Source organism: Nerophis lumbriciformis, linkage group LG28 (assembly GCF_033978685.3).
Source record: "Nerophis lumbriciformis linkage group LG28, RoL_Nlum_v2.1, whole genome shotgun sequence".
Classification (NCBI taxonomy): domain Eukaryota; kingdom Metazoa; phylum Chordata; class Actinopteri; order Syngnathiformes; family Syngnathidae; genus Nerophis; species Nerophis lumbriciformis.
In genome coordinates, this window is record NC_084575.2 from 3444390 (window position 1) to 3460601 (window position 16212).

Genomic DNA, 16212 nt, shown 5'->3' on the forward strand with positions numbered 1-16212 from the left:
GCACTTTAATTTAGTGTTGTTATGATATGTCATCTTAGTGACATCATGCACAAAAGTGCACTAATAGCTTGTTTTAAAATGTCTCTGACAATCTTGAACTTTCTGTTTGGAAATGACATGAATGTTTGTGCCACTGCTTAATAACTGTTTAATAAATACACTTTTGCTAAATTGACTTAGTTGTGATTTCCCTCTATGCATGAAAGTTTAAAAGTAGCATATATTAATGCAGTATGAAGAAGAATGTTTTAATGTAGACACATAGAATCATCATACTGCTGTGATTATATGCATCAAGTGTTCATTCAAGGCTAAGGCAAAATATCCACATATATATGGTGTATCGTGACATGGCCTAAACATATTCACATATATATGGTGTATCGTGACATGGACTAAACATATCCACATATATATGGTGTATCGTGACATGGACTAAACATATCCACATATATATGGTGTATCGTGACATGGCCTAAATATATCCACATATATATGGTGTATCGTGACATGGCCTAAACATATCCACATATATATGGTGTATCGTGACATGGCCTAAACATATCCACATATATATGGTGTATCGTGACCTGGCCTAAACATATCCACATATATATGGTGTATCGCAACATGGCCTAAACATTTTAACATATTAATAAAATGCCATATCGCCCAGCCCTAGTTAGAACGTGATTTTTATTTTATTTTTTTAATATATCCACCATCATGTCTTTTATAAAGATTGTGAACAATAAAAACATTCCCAAAAAGTGCAGTTCCCCTCTAAATTCCAATGATTAGATTTAAGACTTGAAGTGTATGAGCATGAAGTGATGAAGCCTACTTGGATGAGTCTTCTAAGACAAAGTGAACAGTCCAGTTGTGATGGATTGAATGCCCTGAGAATAAAATGATATGTGCTTACTTGGACTGTGATGAAGCTGTGAGGACTCAAGTGCTTTGTCTTCATGCTCTTCAGTCTTCACAGAGACAACAGTCAGTGGAAACTTGCTGACATCATCCTCCTCCTGCCCTACAACACACTCTCCCTCCTCTTCCTCTTTCATGTGTGGATCCTCCTCTTCCTCTTTAATGTGGGTGAGCTGTGGATCATCCTCTTCCTTTTTAATGTGGGTGGGCTGTGGATCATCCTCTTCCTCTTTAATGTGAAGGGGCTGTTGAACGTCTGTTGAGTAATTAAGTAAATAAGATAAAGAGAGAATAGAAATAGTTTTGGACTGACACTGTTAACACGATGACATTATTTGTGTTCTTTCGTGTGTTGTGTTAAAATAGTGTAGCAAAACAACCAATAAAAACACGGGAAATACTTCCTTTTGTCCCAGCCACTAAAATTTATTCACAAGTGAGTACAAAAACAGACTTGGAAATTTGATGAGGAGCAAGTTTTTTTTATAAGTACAAGGCAGCATTGATTGAGGCATTCTTAACTTTACACTCACTGATATAAAGTGTGTAAATATTTTATTCTGTATACGGTCTATGTCAGCTAAACTTTATCTCTAAACTTAACCATAATTTGTGGTGTAGAATGACGTCTGGAACTCAAGATAGTTCCACATGACTGGGAACGCCACCGACGGATAATCCTTGATATTACTCAACAAATCTTTAGGGATCTATTCCGTTTCATAATTAGATTTTTTTCTCGTATCTGCTTTTCGCAGGAAGATCTAGGCCAGGGTTGTTTAAACTAATTTTAGATGGGGGGGACCACATGGAGGAAGCTCTACTCCAAGTTGGCCGGACTGGTAAAATTACGGCAAGATAACGTAAAAATAATGACAACTGCAGATTGTTTTCTTTGTTTAAAAATAGAACAAACACATTCTGAAAATGTACAAATCATGTTGTTGTTTTTTACATCCAATAGTATTCTATCTTTAGTTGTCCTTTTTTACACTTTCAGAATCAATTATGGGATAATGTTCATCAGTCAACTCATTGGTGTTCATTTTCAATCTATCAAGATAAATAAATAATATCAAAATCAAATTACAGGATGTTATTGATGTAGTTTGCTCATTTTCCCCGACTGGTGCGCTAACATCATGTGTTTTAGTTGTGTTTTACATATGTAGCATCATCTACAAAGATACAAAGAATTGCTATTGCGACATCTAGAGGACACATTTAGAACAGCAGTTTCTTTCATTAAAAAATTTCGACTCATTTTTGTACTTAGCAAACTCATACTGTCTCATTCACACACTGATGGCGGGATCTGCCATGCAAGGCGCTTACCACGACCCATCAGGAGCAAGGGTGAAGTGTCCTGCTCAAGGACACAACAGACGTGACTAGGTTGGTAAAAGGTGGGGATTGAACCTGGAACCCTCAGGCACGGCCACTCTACCAACCGCGCCACTAGCCTTCCACCATTGACCTGCCTACTAGCCTTCCACCATCGACCTGCCTGCTAGCCTTCCACCATCAACCTGCCTACCAGCCTTCCCCCATCGGCCTGCCTGCTAGCCTTCCATCATCGACCTGCCTGCTAGCCTTCCACCATCGGCCTGCCTGCTAGTCTTCGACCATCGACCTGCCTCCTAGCCTACCACCATCGACCTGCCTGCTAGCCTTCCACCATCAACCTGCCTACCAGCCTTCCCCCATCGGCCTGCCTGCTAGCCTTCCATCATCGACCTGCCTCCTAGTCTTCCACCATTGACCTGCCTGCTAGCCTTCCACCATCAACCTGCCTACCAGCCTTCCCCCATCGGCCTGCCTGCTAGCCTTCCAACATCGACCTGCCTGCTAGCCTTCCACCATCGACCTGCCTCCTAGCCTTCCACCATCAACCTGCCTACCAGCCTTCCCCCATCGGCCTGCCTGCTAGCCTTCCATCATCGACCTGCCTGCTAGCCTTTCACCATCGGCCTGCCTGCTAGCCTTCCACCATCGACCTGCCTGCTAGGCTTCCACCATCGACCTGCCTACTAGCCTTCCATCGACCTGCTGTTTGCCTCCAGCCATTGGCTTTGTCTACGGGCTTCCACCCGTCGGCCTTGGTTGCTAGTCTTTAGCCCTGTCTGCTAACATCTTCAAAAGTGGTGAAACAAGTGGAACTTCTCCTCTCACTATGTCACAAATTATTATATTGTGTTTTATACTTTTGTGTGGTTTTACTGGTGTCCCAAATGGGTCTGGTCACCCCCACTCACGAGCTATGCTCCTTCAAGATGCACAGTTTGACATATTTGATAATTTGACATTTCATCATAGTGGCAGCTACAAAATAACCTCGGCCTTATCTCAGTTGAAGATTTCTGTGACTTTGGACAAAACAAAATGGCTGCATACTATGGTAGAGTCCATTCATTCTTATTTGTTTCCTTGTTTTGAGAGATCACGTCAACATTACTGCATCCTCCCCTATTGTGAGCACTTACTTTCACAGATTAAAGACCGACTCAAAAGATGGTAACTTTAAGCGCAAATGTTTAGTTATATTATTGTTATTGCTCTCAGGAAATGTTGAGACTAATCCAGGCCCTGATACACCTACACAATGTTTTACACCTGCAGATTTTAAAACGAGATCTGGTCTTGGGATTATTCATATCAATGTTCGGAGTTTACTCCATAAACTGGATATGATAAAGATCTGGATAAACTCAACAAATGTTGATATTGTAGTCTTATCTGAAACTTGGCTTAAACAATCTGTGCTTGATAAAGATATTTATAATGTCTATCGTACTGACCGACAAAGAAAAGGTGGTGGAGTGGCCATATATATTAAGCAGAGGTTTGATGTTAAATTAGTGCTCTCTGAAGCAGTAAGTAAAGAACTTGAACTGTTAGCACTTGAAATTGAATTAGCTAGAAATCACCACATTATGGTAGTGGGGTGTTATAGGCCTCTATCTGCCCCTAGTAATTCCCTATCTACTCTTGTGAAACTTCTGTCTCAACTGAAATACATGGAAATAGTGATTTGAACTGGGACTGGCTCACATCTGTGTCTGACTCTTTGAAAGCACAGTGTGAATCTCTAAATTTAACACAATTAATTAACTCAGCTACAAGACCTAATCCTAAATGCCCTCAAAAAGCTACACTCATTGACTTCTCTGCCTTCTCTTCGGTGCAATAACCCATTCCACCAACCACCCTGTTTTTTTTTTGTTTGTTTTTTCATGTATATATTCATTTTTTCTAGCATGCACACATCGCACTGTATGGAATGGCCTCAATCTCGTTACCTTGCGTAATGACAATAAAGCTGATTCTGATTCTGATTAATTCTAACAAATATGCCCTTCAAATGTGTTGCATCTGGTGTTTTCCCTAATGATGTGAGTGATCATTGTGTGATTGCAGTAGTGCGAGACACAAGGATTCCTAAAAGAAAGCCTCGTCTTCTTGAAAAATATAATATGAAATTATTTGATACGCAAGCTTTTTTACATGACTTGCATCTTTTTAATTGTGATAGAATTGCTCTTTTTGATAATGTTGAACTGGCTTGGAAATATTTTCACAAAAACTTCTTGAGTATAGTGAACAAACATGCCCCATTTAGAAAATGTAGGGTTAAAGGACGTGACAATCAGTGGGAAATATTTTCACAAAAACTTCTTGAGTATAGTGAACAAACATGCCCCATTTAGAAAATGTAGGGTTAAAGGACGTGACAATCAGTGGTTTACATCGGACCTGTCAAATGTATTGCATGAGCGTAATGCTGCTTGGGCCAGGGCACGCAAGTCAGGGTTAGAAGCAGATTGGTTGAATTTTAGACATTTCAGAAATCAATTTACCTCTCTCCTTCGGAAAGTCAAATCAGAATTTTATTTCTCCACAACAACTGAAAACCTCAAACACCCAAAGAAGTTTTGGAAAATCATCAAATCTTTGTCCGCCTGCTGTAATTCAGTCAATCTCCCACCTAGTATACTTGTTGATGGTGTCAGAGTAAGTGACAGAAGAGAAATGGGTAGTCATTATAATAATAATTTTATTAACTCTGGTTTTCTCTATTATTCTGACAACTTTACTGAAGTTCCGCTAACTCCGGAAAGAACCGTTGAAATTACCCAGGTTTTTAACTTTACACCCTTTACCACAACAGAGGTCATGAGGGCTCTATAACAACTTAAACCTAGAAAGACAGCTGGCTCAGATAAGTTGGAGCCGCTCTTTTTAAAGTTGGCAGCTGAAATTATAGCTGGACCACTGACTCACATTTTTAACTTTACTCGAATTTCAAATGAAATCCCCTTGGATTGGAAATCTGCCCTTGTAATCCCCCTATTAAAAGGAGGTGACCATAGTAATCTAAATGATTACAGACCGATCTCTAAACTCTCTGTTCTGGCAAAAGTGCTCGAATCCCTTATCAGTGAACAGATAAAAAGACTTTTTGGACACCAACTTTATTCTGTCACCTTTTCAGTCAGGTTTTGGCAGAAATCACAGTACTGTTACTGCTGCTATGAAGTTTATAAATGATTTAACTTAAGCTCTTGACAAGAGGCAGTGCTGTCTGTCCCTCTTTATTGACTTTTCAAAGGCATTTGATACTGTTGATCATGTCATTTTAATCAAACGTCTTGCAGCTATTGGTTTTTCTCAGCAAGCAGTTGGATGGTTTGCAAATGACCTCACAAGCAGAACTCAGGCTGTTCAGATAGAAGGTTCCTTCTCGGACGTACTGCAAGCGAAAAAGGGTGTCCCTCAAGGTTCTGTGTTGGGCCCATTATTAATTAATAATTAATAATCTTGGACAGAATATTCCGAACTCAACTTTCCATTCCTATGCTGATGATACTGTCATATACTGCACAGCACCCACTCCTGCTGAGGCCTTTAAAAATCTACAACATGCATTTGACAGAGTACAAGAACAACTTTGCTATCTTCAACTGCTTTTAAATGCAGAGAAAACAAAGTGTATGTTCTTTACCACATCAAAAATTGTAAGATCAGCACTGTGTGAGAACATTTGAACAAGAAATGGGCAACAAATTTTGTTAGTATCTGCTTTTAAATAGTTAGGATTTTTAATTGATGACCACTTGAGTTTTGAGGAGCACATTCAGTATGTTGTAAAAAAAACCTGAAACTTTTACTGGGATTTTATTATAGAAACAAGTATTGCTTTTCTTTTCCTGTGAAACAGAAATTGGTGGAAACAACCTTTTTACCTGTTATTGACTATGGAGATGTGTTGTACATGAATGCTACTGCTGGTTGTCTCCACAAGCTGGATAGTGTGTACCACAGAGCACTGAGATTCATCACCAACTTACTCACCATTGTGTGTTATACTCAATGGTTAACTTACTCACCATTGTGTGTTATACTCAATGGTTAACTTACTCACCATTGTGTGCTATACTCAATAATTAACTGGACGTTTTTATGTGCTTGACGCCTCAATCATTGGTATGTGTTCATCTACAAAACCATTCTGGGTATCACCCCATCTTATCTGTCTTGTCTTTTAACAAAGAAACAAGGAAGTCACAATCTTTTTTCAATGAATGTTCTGCAATTTGTTGTCCCCAAAGTAAGAACTGAACTGGGCAAGAAAGCATTTAGGTTTTCAGCAGTGAAGGCTTGGAATAACCTACAATCCAATATTCAACTTCAAACCCTCGTTACATTGAAGGAGTTTAAAGCTTCTGTGAAAGGATTGCAGTCTACCTTGTCTGTATGCACATGTGTTATGTCAGCAAGTTTTAATGTTGTACATATGATGTTTTATGTGTTGTTTACTGTTTTAATGTAACCTTGCTGCTGCCCTCTTGGCCAGGTCTCCCTTGGAAAATAAATATTTGATTTCAATGGGATTTTACCTGGTTAAATAAAGAAACAAAACAAACAAACAAACAAAAACAGCTGTTTATTTGAAGTCTTAAAGAAGTCAACTATGTGTGCAGTGCAAGGTGAAATGCAGTTATGTCATCTTCTTGTCAATAACACACACATCAATCTTTTGCATGTTGTTGCTTCCTTATTTGTCATTATTCAAAGCTGATTTTAATGTGTAGCAGCAGCAGCTGAACTCAATGTGACAACGTGTCATAGTTACGTCAGTCAGCTGGAATTAAAAATACAAATAGTTGTGTCGTTAGTCCAGATTCATCACGGTCCTGATGGACGACATAATTAGGAACCAGTACTAAAAAAAAATGGTACTTGGTATACATCCCTAATCTTCACCACTAAACCTTTGAAATATGCTGACATATGTGCTGCTAAAGGTAAATAAACAGTAGCCATATTGAATGTTTGCCTTCATTTGACCACGTGAGGTAAGGAGGACGGCCTCTAGGTCACATGGTTACACCCCAGCAATTACACTGTTGATGATTGATGAGCATTCATTTTTAAATGGTGGTGTTAAAAAGCAAGTATATCTCCATCTTTAGTCATAAATGTGGCCCCCGGATGAACATGTGTCACAAACATTGTATTAGATGATATGTGGATGTTGTGCTTACTTGGACTGTGATGAAGCTGTGAGGACTCAGGTGCATTGTCTTCATGCTCTTCAGTCTTCACAGAGACAACAGTCAGTGGAAACTTGCTGACATCATCCTCCTCCTGCCCTACAGGACACTCTCCCTCCACTTCCTCTTTAAAATAAGGGGGCTGTGGATCCTCCTTGTCAACTTTAAAATGTGAGGGCTGTAGATCCTCTGAAGTGAAACGGTCCCCCTGCAGATGAGGGAGACATTCTTCTTGGTGTCCAATCAGCTGATGGATGTCTGCAGGACACAAACAAAACACATTTTAACTCCTACATGCTAAATATTAAATCGTACATGAAATATAGGGCTGTGGCTATTGAAAATGTTATTAATCAAGTGTTCTACTGGAAATGTTTTCGATTAATCTGGATAAACCATAGTGTTGCTTGGTTAAAAAGGAACATTGTCACAATTTCAGAAGGGTTAAAACCATTAAAAATCAGTTCCCAGTGGCTTATTTTATTTTTCGAAGTTTTTTTCAAAATGTTACCCATCACGCAATATCCCTAAAAAAAGCTTCAAAGTGCCTGATTTTAACCATCGTTATATACACCCGTCCATTTTCCTGTGACGTCACATAGTGATGCCAATACAAACAAACATGGCGGATAGAACAGCAAGCTATAGCGACATTAGCTCTGATTCAGACTCGGATTTCAGCGGTTTAAGCGATTCAACAGATTACGCATGTATTGAAACGGATGGTTGTAGTGTGGAGGCAGGTAGCGAAAATGAAATTGAAGAATAAACTGAAGCTATTGAGCCATATCGTTTGGAACCGTATGCAAGCGAAACCGACGAAAACGACACGACAGCCAGCGACACGGGAGAAAGCGAGGACGAATTCGGCGATCGCCTTCTAACCAACGATTGGTATGTGTTTGTTTGGCATTAAAGGAAACTAACAACTATGAACTAGGTTTACAGCATATGAAATACATTTGGCAACAACATGCACTTTGAGAGTGCAGACAGCCCAGTTTTCATCAATTAATATATTCTGTAGACATACCCTCATCCGCTCTCTTTTCCTGGGGGTCTGGCGGCAGATTTCTTTGACTTTATCGTTGGAAATGCATCTGTTTTGAGTGTCGCAGGATATCCACACATTCTTGCCATCTCTGTCGTAGCATAGCTTTCGTCGGTAAAGTGTGCGGAACAAACGTCCAATTTCTTGCCACTTTGGCATCTTTGGGCCACTGGTGCAACTTGAATCCGTCCCTGTTCGTGTTGTTACACCCTCCGACAACACACCGACGAGGCATGATGTCTCCAAGGTACGGAAAACAGTCGAAAAAACGGAAAATAACAGAGCTGATTTGACTCGGTGTTTGTAATGTGTTTGAGAAAATGGCGGATTGCTTCCCGATGTGACGTCACGCTGTGACGTCATCGCTTCGAGAGCGAATAACAGAAAGGCGTTTAATTCGCCAAAATTCAGCCATTTAGAGTTCGGAAATCGGTTAAAAAAATATATGGTCTTTTTTCTGCAACATCAAGGTATATATTGACGCTTACATAGGTCTGGTGATAATGTTCCCCTTTAAAGACACATTTAAGCGACTTTAAGACATTTCACTTAATAATAAAAGGCCAATTGGTTTGAGATGGTATGAGATCAAGATGTCATCTTTAGATCAGGCTTTGTTTTTTCCACAATCACTGCCACATTAAAAAGTCAAAGTACCAATGATTGTCACACACACACTAGGTGTGGCCAGATTGTTCTCTGCATTTGACCCATCACCCTTGATCACCCCCTGGGAGGTGAGGGGAGCAGTGAGCAGCAGCGGTGCAATAACTTTTATGGTGATTTAACTCCCACTTCCAACCTTTGATGCTGAGTGCCAAGCAGGGAGGTAATGGGTCCCATTTTTATAGTCTTTGGTATGACTCAGTTGGGGTTTGAACTCACAACCTAGTAGTCAGCATGCACACTACATCGAGTCGGTCGATGTAGTAGGTGTTGTAGTAGGTCAGGGGTCGGCAACCCGCGGCTCCAAAGCCGCATGCGGCTCTTTGATCACTCTGATTCGGCTCAGCTGCATACTTGCTGACCCTCCCAATTTTTCCGGGAGACTTCCGGATTTCAGTGCCTCTCCCGGAGCAAACATTCCCCGATTTTCACCCGGACAACAACATTGAGGGCGTGCCGTGATGGCACTGCCTTTAGCGTCCTCTACAACCTGTCGTGGCGTCCGCTTTTTCACCAAACTATCTGCGTGCCGGCCCAGTCACATGTTGTATGCGGCCTCTGCTTACACACGTAAGCGACTGCAAGGCATACTTTGTCAACAGCCATACAGGTCACACTGAGGGTGGCCGTATAAAACAACTTTAACACTGTTACTAATATGCGCCACACTGTGAACCCACACCAAACAAGAATGACAAACACATTTCGGGAGAACATCCGCACTGTAACACAACATAAACACAACAGAACAAATTAGAGTTAGGGCTGCATGGGATTCTGGGTATTTGTTCTGTTGTGTTTATGTTGTGTTACAATGCGGATGTTCTCCCGAAATGTGTTTGTCATTCTTGTTTGGTGTGGGTTCACAGTGTGGCGCATATTTGTAACAGTGTTAAAGTTGTTTATACGGCCACCCTCAGTGTGACCTGTATGGCTGTTGACCAAGTATGCATTGCAGTCACTCATGTGTGAATGCAGAAGCCGCATACAACATGTAACTGGGCTGGCACGCTGCATGTACAGGTTGTAGAGGGCGCTAAAGGCAGTGCCATCACGGCACGCCCTTATTATTGTTGCTTGGGTGAAAATCAGCGGACGTTGGAGAGAATAGTAGCCATGAATTTCGGGAGTCTCCCGGGAAAAATCGGGAGGGTTGGCAAGTATGACGCTGTCAAGCGCCGTCCATATAAAACTCGCGGGCCGCACTAACATTACATTTTCATATGAAGGTGCAGACCGCGTGTCTGAGACCCCTGGTTTATACATAGCACAAAGCAAAAAAAAACTTTGTATGCAGTGTTATTTCATTTTAAACTTCAAAAGAGTTTTGTGGCTCCCATTGTTTTCTTTAATTTGTGAAACGGGTCAAAATGGCTCTTTGAGTGGTAAAGGTTGCCGACCCCTGTAGTAGGTTAATGTAGCAGGTGTTGTAGTAGGTTAATGGCTGCACCAATATGAAGGAAATAACAGGTCAGTATAGCTTTTACACACATAAATAACTTGTCAAACCTGCCAGCTAGCAGGCTAGGTTTACAGCGTCAGTTACCATGGTAACTGACTCTGACTTTGTCTTACCTTTCTTATTTATATACTCAGGAGTTTGCACTTAACCTGCTCTCTGGAATATTCCCCCGGTGACTGTGTGAGTTTTGTGTAAACATGTTGATACACTTTGTTACAAACTGAGAGGAACATCAACCTCTCATAAATATTGTGTGTCTGAACATCCTCACATGACAATTCATCTTCCTATAGACAATCTATTGAAGAAAAGTGTTAATAATAAATATAAAGTTAGTAAAGATGTGAGAGTAAGAAGTAAACAAACCTGTTGTGTGTAACACAACTTGATGTTTTTCATGTTGTCGCTCCTTCTCCTCTTTTGTTGGACAAAGTTCCTCCTCGTACTCTGCTATGGTTCTTTCGCACATTTTCACACAATCACAACACTTTACACTCACACTTGATCTCTGCTTAGCGATGTGTTTTCATCTCTCTTTGTTAGCAGCTAACAAGCTAAGCTAACTAGCAAGCTAAGCTAGCTGGAGAAGTGCGCTCAGACTAATATACAAACAGTTATTATGACTCTATTTAATAGAGTGTAATAAAGGACATATATGTGTACATGGACGCACAGATTAAGAACACTGAACTGTGACGACTACAATAACGTCTTCACCGTCAGACGCCATCTTGCTTTATCCTCGCCCTGTTTGCTTCGCGCGCAGCCTTGTCAGATCTCGCGAGAGAAACAAGTAACCAGCTCTTTTCCAGATCTTGCGAGAGAAACAAGTAACCAGCTCTAAATATGACCTTATATTTATACATTGTATTTATTTACTCTAACCAACTATGAAATGATATAACATATATACAATGTGCTTCTGTCAGCAGCTACACTTTTCCTAACTAAGAGTTTCCCGCTTGTCTCCAACCCTTCCCCCATGCATTCCTGAGCTAAGATAAAAGGTGACACTCTCCTGTAAACAGACGGTCTTTGTCTTTTGAGGCCTCCAATAAATACTAAAAAAAAAAAAGGTATTCTCTGAACATTTCTTATTAAATAGATTATTACATTGTAAAACAACAGACACTTTACTTTTGCTTGTCCTTATGTCCCTGCAGGATGATGTTGTGTTTTGGATGCATGGCTGCAATGGTTGTGATCTCTTGGATGCAGAATTTTACACCAGTAAAACCAGCAAAGCAGCAAAGCAGTAATTATAGTCTGCAAATTGTATTGTTGTTGAATGATATTTATCTGATTTAAAGTCAAATACAGTTTATATACTTGTCTGTCTATCTGTGTTGGCCCTGCGATGAGGTGGCGACTTGTCCAGGGTGTACCCCGCCTTCCGCCCAAATGCAGCTGAGATAGGCTCCAGCACCCCCCGCGACCCTGAAAGGGACACGCGGTAGATAAATGGATGGATCATTTGTTGCCATGCTTTTTTGTGGAGACACCATGAAAACATACATTTATTACGAATCGTTCATGACTTGCCCATCACTATGACTCATTGGCCCCGCCCCTAAGTGACGCATGCGTGGAGGATATGCGCTTTGCAGCAAAGTCCTCCTTTACTCCACACACGCTTCTAAGCCTCGCTACTAACTACACTTTATTCATCCTCCGTGTCAGGATAAACTCCACTCGTCTCAGTCAACTTTGGACATTATTAGGCCCGCTTAGCTTGCTACTTGTTTTAGCGCGCTAGTTAGCTTAGCTTGCTACTTGTTTTAGCGCGTTAGTTAGCTTAGCGTGCTAGTCAGCTTAGCGTGCTAGTTAGCTTAGCTTGTTAGCTGCTAACAAAGAGACGCGGATTTGATCAACACATCGCTTAGTTAAGATCAAGTGGAGTGTAAAGTGTTGTGATTGTGTGAAAATGTGTGAAAGAACGATAGCAGAGTACAAAGAGGAACTTTCTCGGACAAACGAAGAGAACAAAAGACTACGTCAACTACTGGACGCTGTTTTCAAGAAACCTCAAGTTGTGTTACACAGAACAGGTTTGTTTACTTCTTACTCCCACATGTTACTAACTTTATATTTCATTATTAACATGAACATGACGTGTTAGATTAATTGTGATTAATAGGTGTAGTCAGACACATGATTGTTATTGTGTTATTAATGTGATTATCAGACAGCAGTCATTTCCATTAGATAATGTTCAAATATAGGTGATTTGGCACACTTATAATTAAAATAACAAAAATAATGGTGTTTTTCATCAGATATGTACTAGTATTGTATATGTGGATGGGGGCCCTGCTTTGGAAATAATGTGTACCCCTTTCAGAGATCACATTTAGTTCCACTTCAAACATTCACATGATCCACAATGAGATGAGATGGTATAACGTGAACAGTTTTGGAACTTTCTAACTCGGGGGAAAAAACGGGATCTCGTTGGAAGCGCGATGTATTGGGTATAACAAAATGGTGTCTGCCATTGTAGTTTACAATGTCACTACGTCAGTAGTTGTCAAACTTTTTTTTACCAAGTACCACCTCAGAAAATACTTGGATCTCCAAGTACCACCATCATGAACAGCATTAAAATACAGTAGCATAGTAGGCCTTAATTATTCATTAAAAAGAAGGAAGACACGTTATGTAACAAGTATATTTAATATTTTTAGTTACTCTAACATTACACTCAGTTTGAACAGTAACACTGTGTTTGAATGTAGAAAAATAAAACACTGTATTTAAATAATGAAATAATAATTGGCGTACCACTAGGTGATGCCTGCGTACCACAGTTTACATCATATTCACATAAATCATATATCTATTGTCTGCCCTAAATTTCAAAATATTTTTGTTTGTATCCCACCCATACCACCCCCACCCCAAAAAAAGAAAGAAAGAACAAAAAAAACAAAGTAATATCTACAAATACATCGATTAAGTAAACAAAGAACAAATAATAATAATAATACATTAATAATACATTAATAATAATAATAATCAGATATAAAATAAAATATAAACAGATGCATATATATAAATATATATATATATATACATATATACATACATATACACATAAAGGGAGTAATCCCTTTTATTCTTTTTTTTTGCAGTACAATCACTAATTCGAAAAATTAAAATCAGGTTTATGGGGCGTGACACAGTTGACACAGTTTTCCCAGTATAAAGTAAATTTCTCCAATTCATAATTAATAAAGGCAGTTATCTTCTCCATTTTATATATGTCCATTGTTGTTTCCATCCATTGCTTCAAAGTTGGGCTCTCCTGGGATATCCATTTCCTAGTAATGGTCTTTTTACAAGCCACCAGTAGGATATTCATTAAATGTTTATCTTTCTTCAGCCAGTCCTGAGGTACATGTCCAAAAAACAAAGTTTTACTTTGGAGGGGTATTTCACGTTTGAAAATATCCTGTAGAGCTTGGTGTATCTCTTTCCAATAGTCCTTTATGGTGGAGCAGTCCCACAAAACATGGTAGTGATTTGCATTTGAATTCCCACAATTTCTCCAGCAGGCAGGGGAGTTGTTATCATAGTGACACTCCTGAAAAGGTGTAATAAAAAATCTGATCAAAGTTTTCCAGCCAAACTCCCTCCACTTGGTGAGCTGGTACAAGTCCATTGATATTTCCATTTTTTTGTCCATTCTTCCTCAGATTTAGTTATCCCTCCTTCCTTCTCCCATTTTGTTTTAATATATGAAGTTGAATATGATTTCATATTCAACAGACCCTTATACAAGCATGAAACACTTCTATCAATAATTTCTGAATTGTAGGCTTTTGTAAACAGTTCAATCAAACATATACTCGTCTTTGTGACACTTTTCACCTTCATATTAACAAAAAGCCGCAACTGCAAATATCGAAAGAAGTCTTGGTTTTCTTATATATATGTCCTTTTAATAGTTTCAAAACTAAGCATTTTTTATCTTTCATTACACTACATAAAGCTGTTATACCCTTAGATATCCAGTCCTTAAATCTTGAGTCTAATTTATTAGGTGTAAACTCTGTATCATAGGCACACCATTTAAGAACTGCAATATCACTCTTGAGTTTGTATTCCTTTATGATCATTTTCCACACTTTAAGGCTCCATTTCACCCATGGGTTATCAATGTTATTTATGTGGGTTTGTAAATTGCTATCTGCCAGAATTGCTTGTATGGGGATGGAGGGCATTTCTTCTTCAATAATTTTCCATTGAGCAATGTATGACGGGTTGCACCAGCATATCACTGCTCTCATCTGGGCTGCAAAATAGTAATATCGGAGGCAAGGTAAACCCCATCCTCCCTTTTGTTTGACCAATTGTAAAGTTTTGAGACAAACTCTTGGCCTTTTACTTTGCCATATATACCTTGATAGCCTTTTGTCCCATTCATTGACTTGGTTTTAATTAATCTCTATTGGCAGGGTTTGAAATAGGTACAGCAGTCTTGGCAGTACATTCATTTTAATGGAATCAATTCTAGAACTAAGGCTAAAAAAGGAATTAAGTTCTATCTTGCTATGTCATCTTTTATTTTTTTATATATGGGTAGATAATTGTATTCTGATAATTTTGTTAGATCTTTTGGCAAATTAATGCCCAGGTATTTAAAAGACTCTGTTTGCCATATCAGAGGGTAACTACTTCTGATTCCCCCTGGTGGGTTATAATTATATGAGAGTAGCTGGGTTTTACCTATATTGATTTTATATCCTGATAGTTGACCATACAGTTTAAATGATTGCATTAATTTAGGGAGCGAGTATGTTGGGTGTCCGAGGTAAACCAAAATGTCATCCGCATAGCAGGCCAATTTATACTCTCTTCCTTTAATCATGATTCCCTTAATATCTTCATTGTGTCTAATAGACTGAGCTAATGGCTCTAGATATAATGCAAGGAGTAATGGTGACCATGCACATCCCTGTCTAGAGCCCCTTACTAGGGTAAAACTGTTTGATAAGTATCCATTGACTTTAATCGTAGCAGTAGGATTGTTATATAGTGCCTGTATAGTTTTAATGATTGTATCCTGAAAACCGAATTTACCGTATTTTCCGCACCATAAGGCGCCCTGGGTTATAAGCCGCGCCTTCAATGAACGGCATATTTCAAAACTTTGTCCACCTATAAGCCGCCCCGTGTTGTAAGCCGCATCTAACTGCGCTAAAGGAATGTCAAAAAAACAGTCAGATAGGTCAGTCAAACTTTAATAATATATTAAAACCAGCGTGATGTGGGCGTGCATGGAATCGTATATCAACATGGACAGAGCTGCGTGAAAAAAGCCACCCGGCCTCTTCGCGTAAACTTAAACTTACCTTAACCACTCGCTCATCTTTTCTTCATCCATCCCTTCGAGTTAGCTTTTATGATGACGCCGGCTGGAAAGGTCTCTTTTGGCAAGGTCTTCCTTTTGAATATCACCATGGGTGGAAGTTTCTGGCCATTAGCATGGCAAGCTAGAACCACAGTGAAGGATGACTTCTCATTCCCTGTGGTGCGAATATTCACCG

General features: G+C 39.5%; 4 protein-coding genes across 5 annotated transcripts in view; 2 read left to right on the top strand and 2 right to left on the bottom strand.

Moving 5' to 3' along the window:
- The window catches only part of LOC133570591 (uncharacterized), a 463307-nt gene that overhangs the window by 353270 nt on the left and 93825 nt on the right, over positions 1-16212 (top strand). The window lies entirely within an intron of this gene.
- LOC140680121 (uncharacterized) overlaps positions 1-16212 on the bottom strand; it is a 1112395-nt gene that overhangs the window by 105831 nt on the left and 990352 nt on the right. The window lies entirely within an intron of this gene.
- The window catches only part of LOC133570551 (uncharacterized), a 270169-nt gene that overhangs the window by 59125 nt on the left and 194832 nt on the right, over positions 1-16212 (bottom strand). The gene's annotated exons all lie outside the window — the stretch shown is intronic.
- The window catches only part of LOC133570727 (uncharacterized), a 108436-nt gene continuing 104482 nt past the window's right edge, over positions 12259-16212 (top strand). The window contains exon 1 of the mRNA XM_061923419.2: positions 12259-12711. Within this exon, the coding sequence (XP_061779403.2) occupies positions 12588-12711 (124 nt within the window). The 5' untranslated portion in view covers positions 12259-12587. The remainder of the gene's footprint in view (positions 12712-16212) is intronic.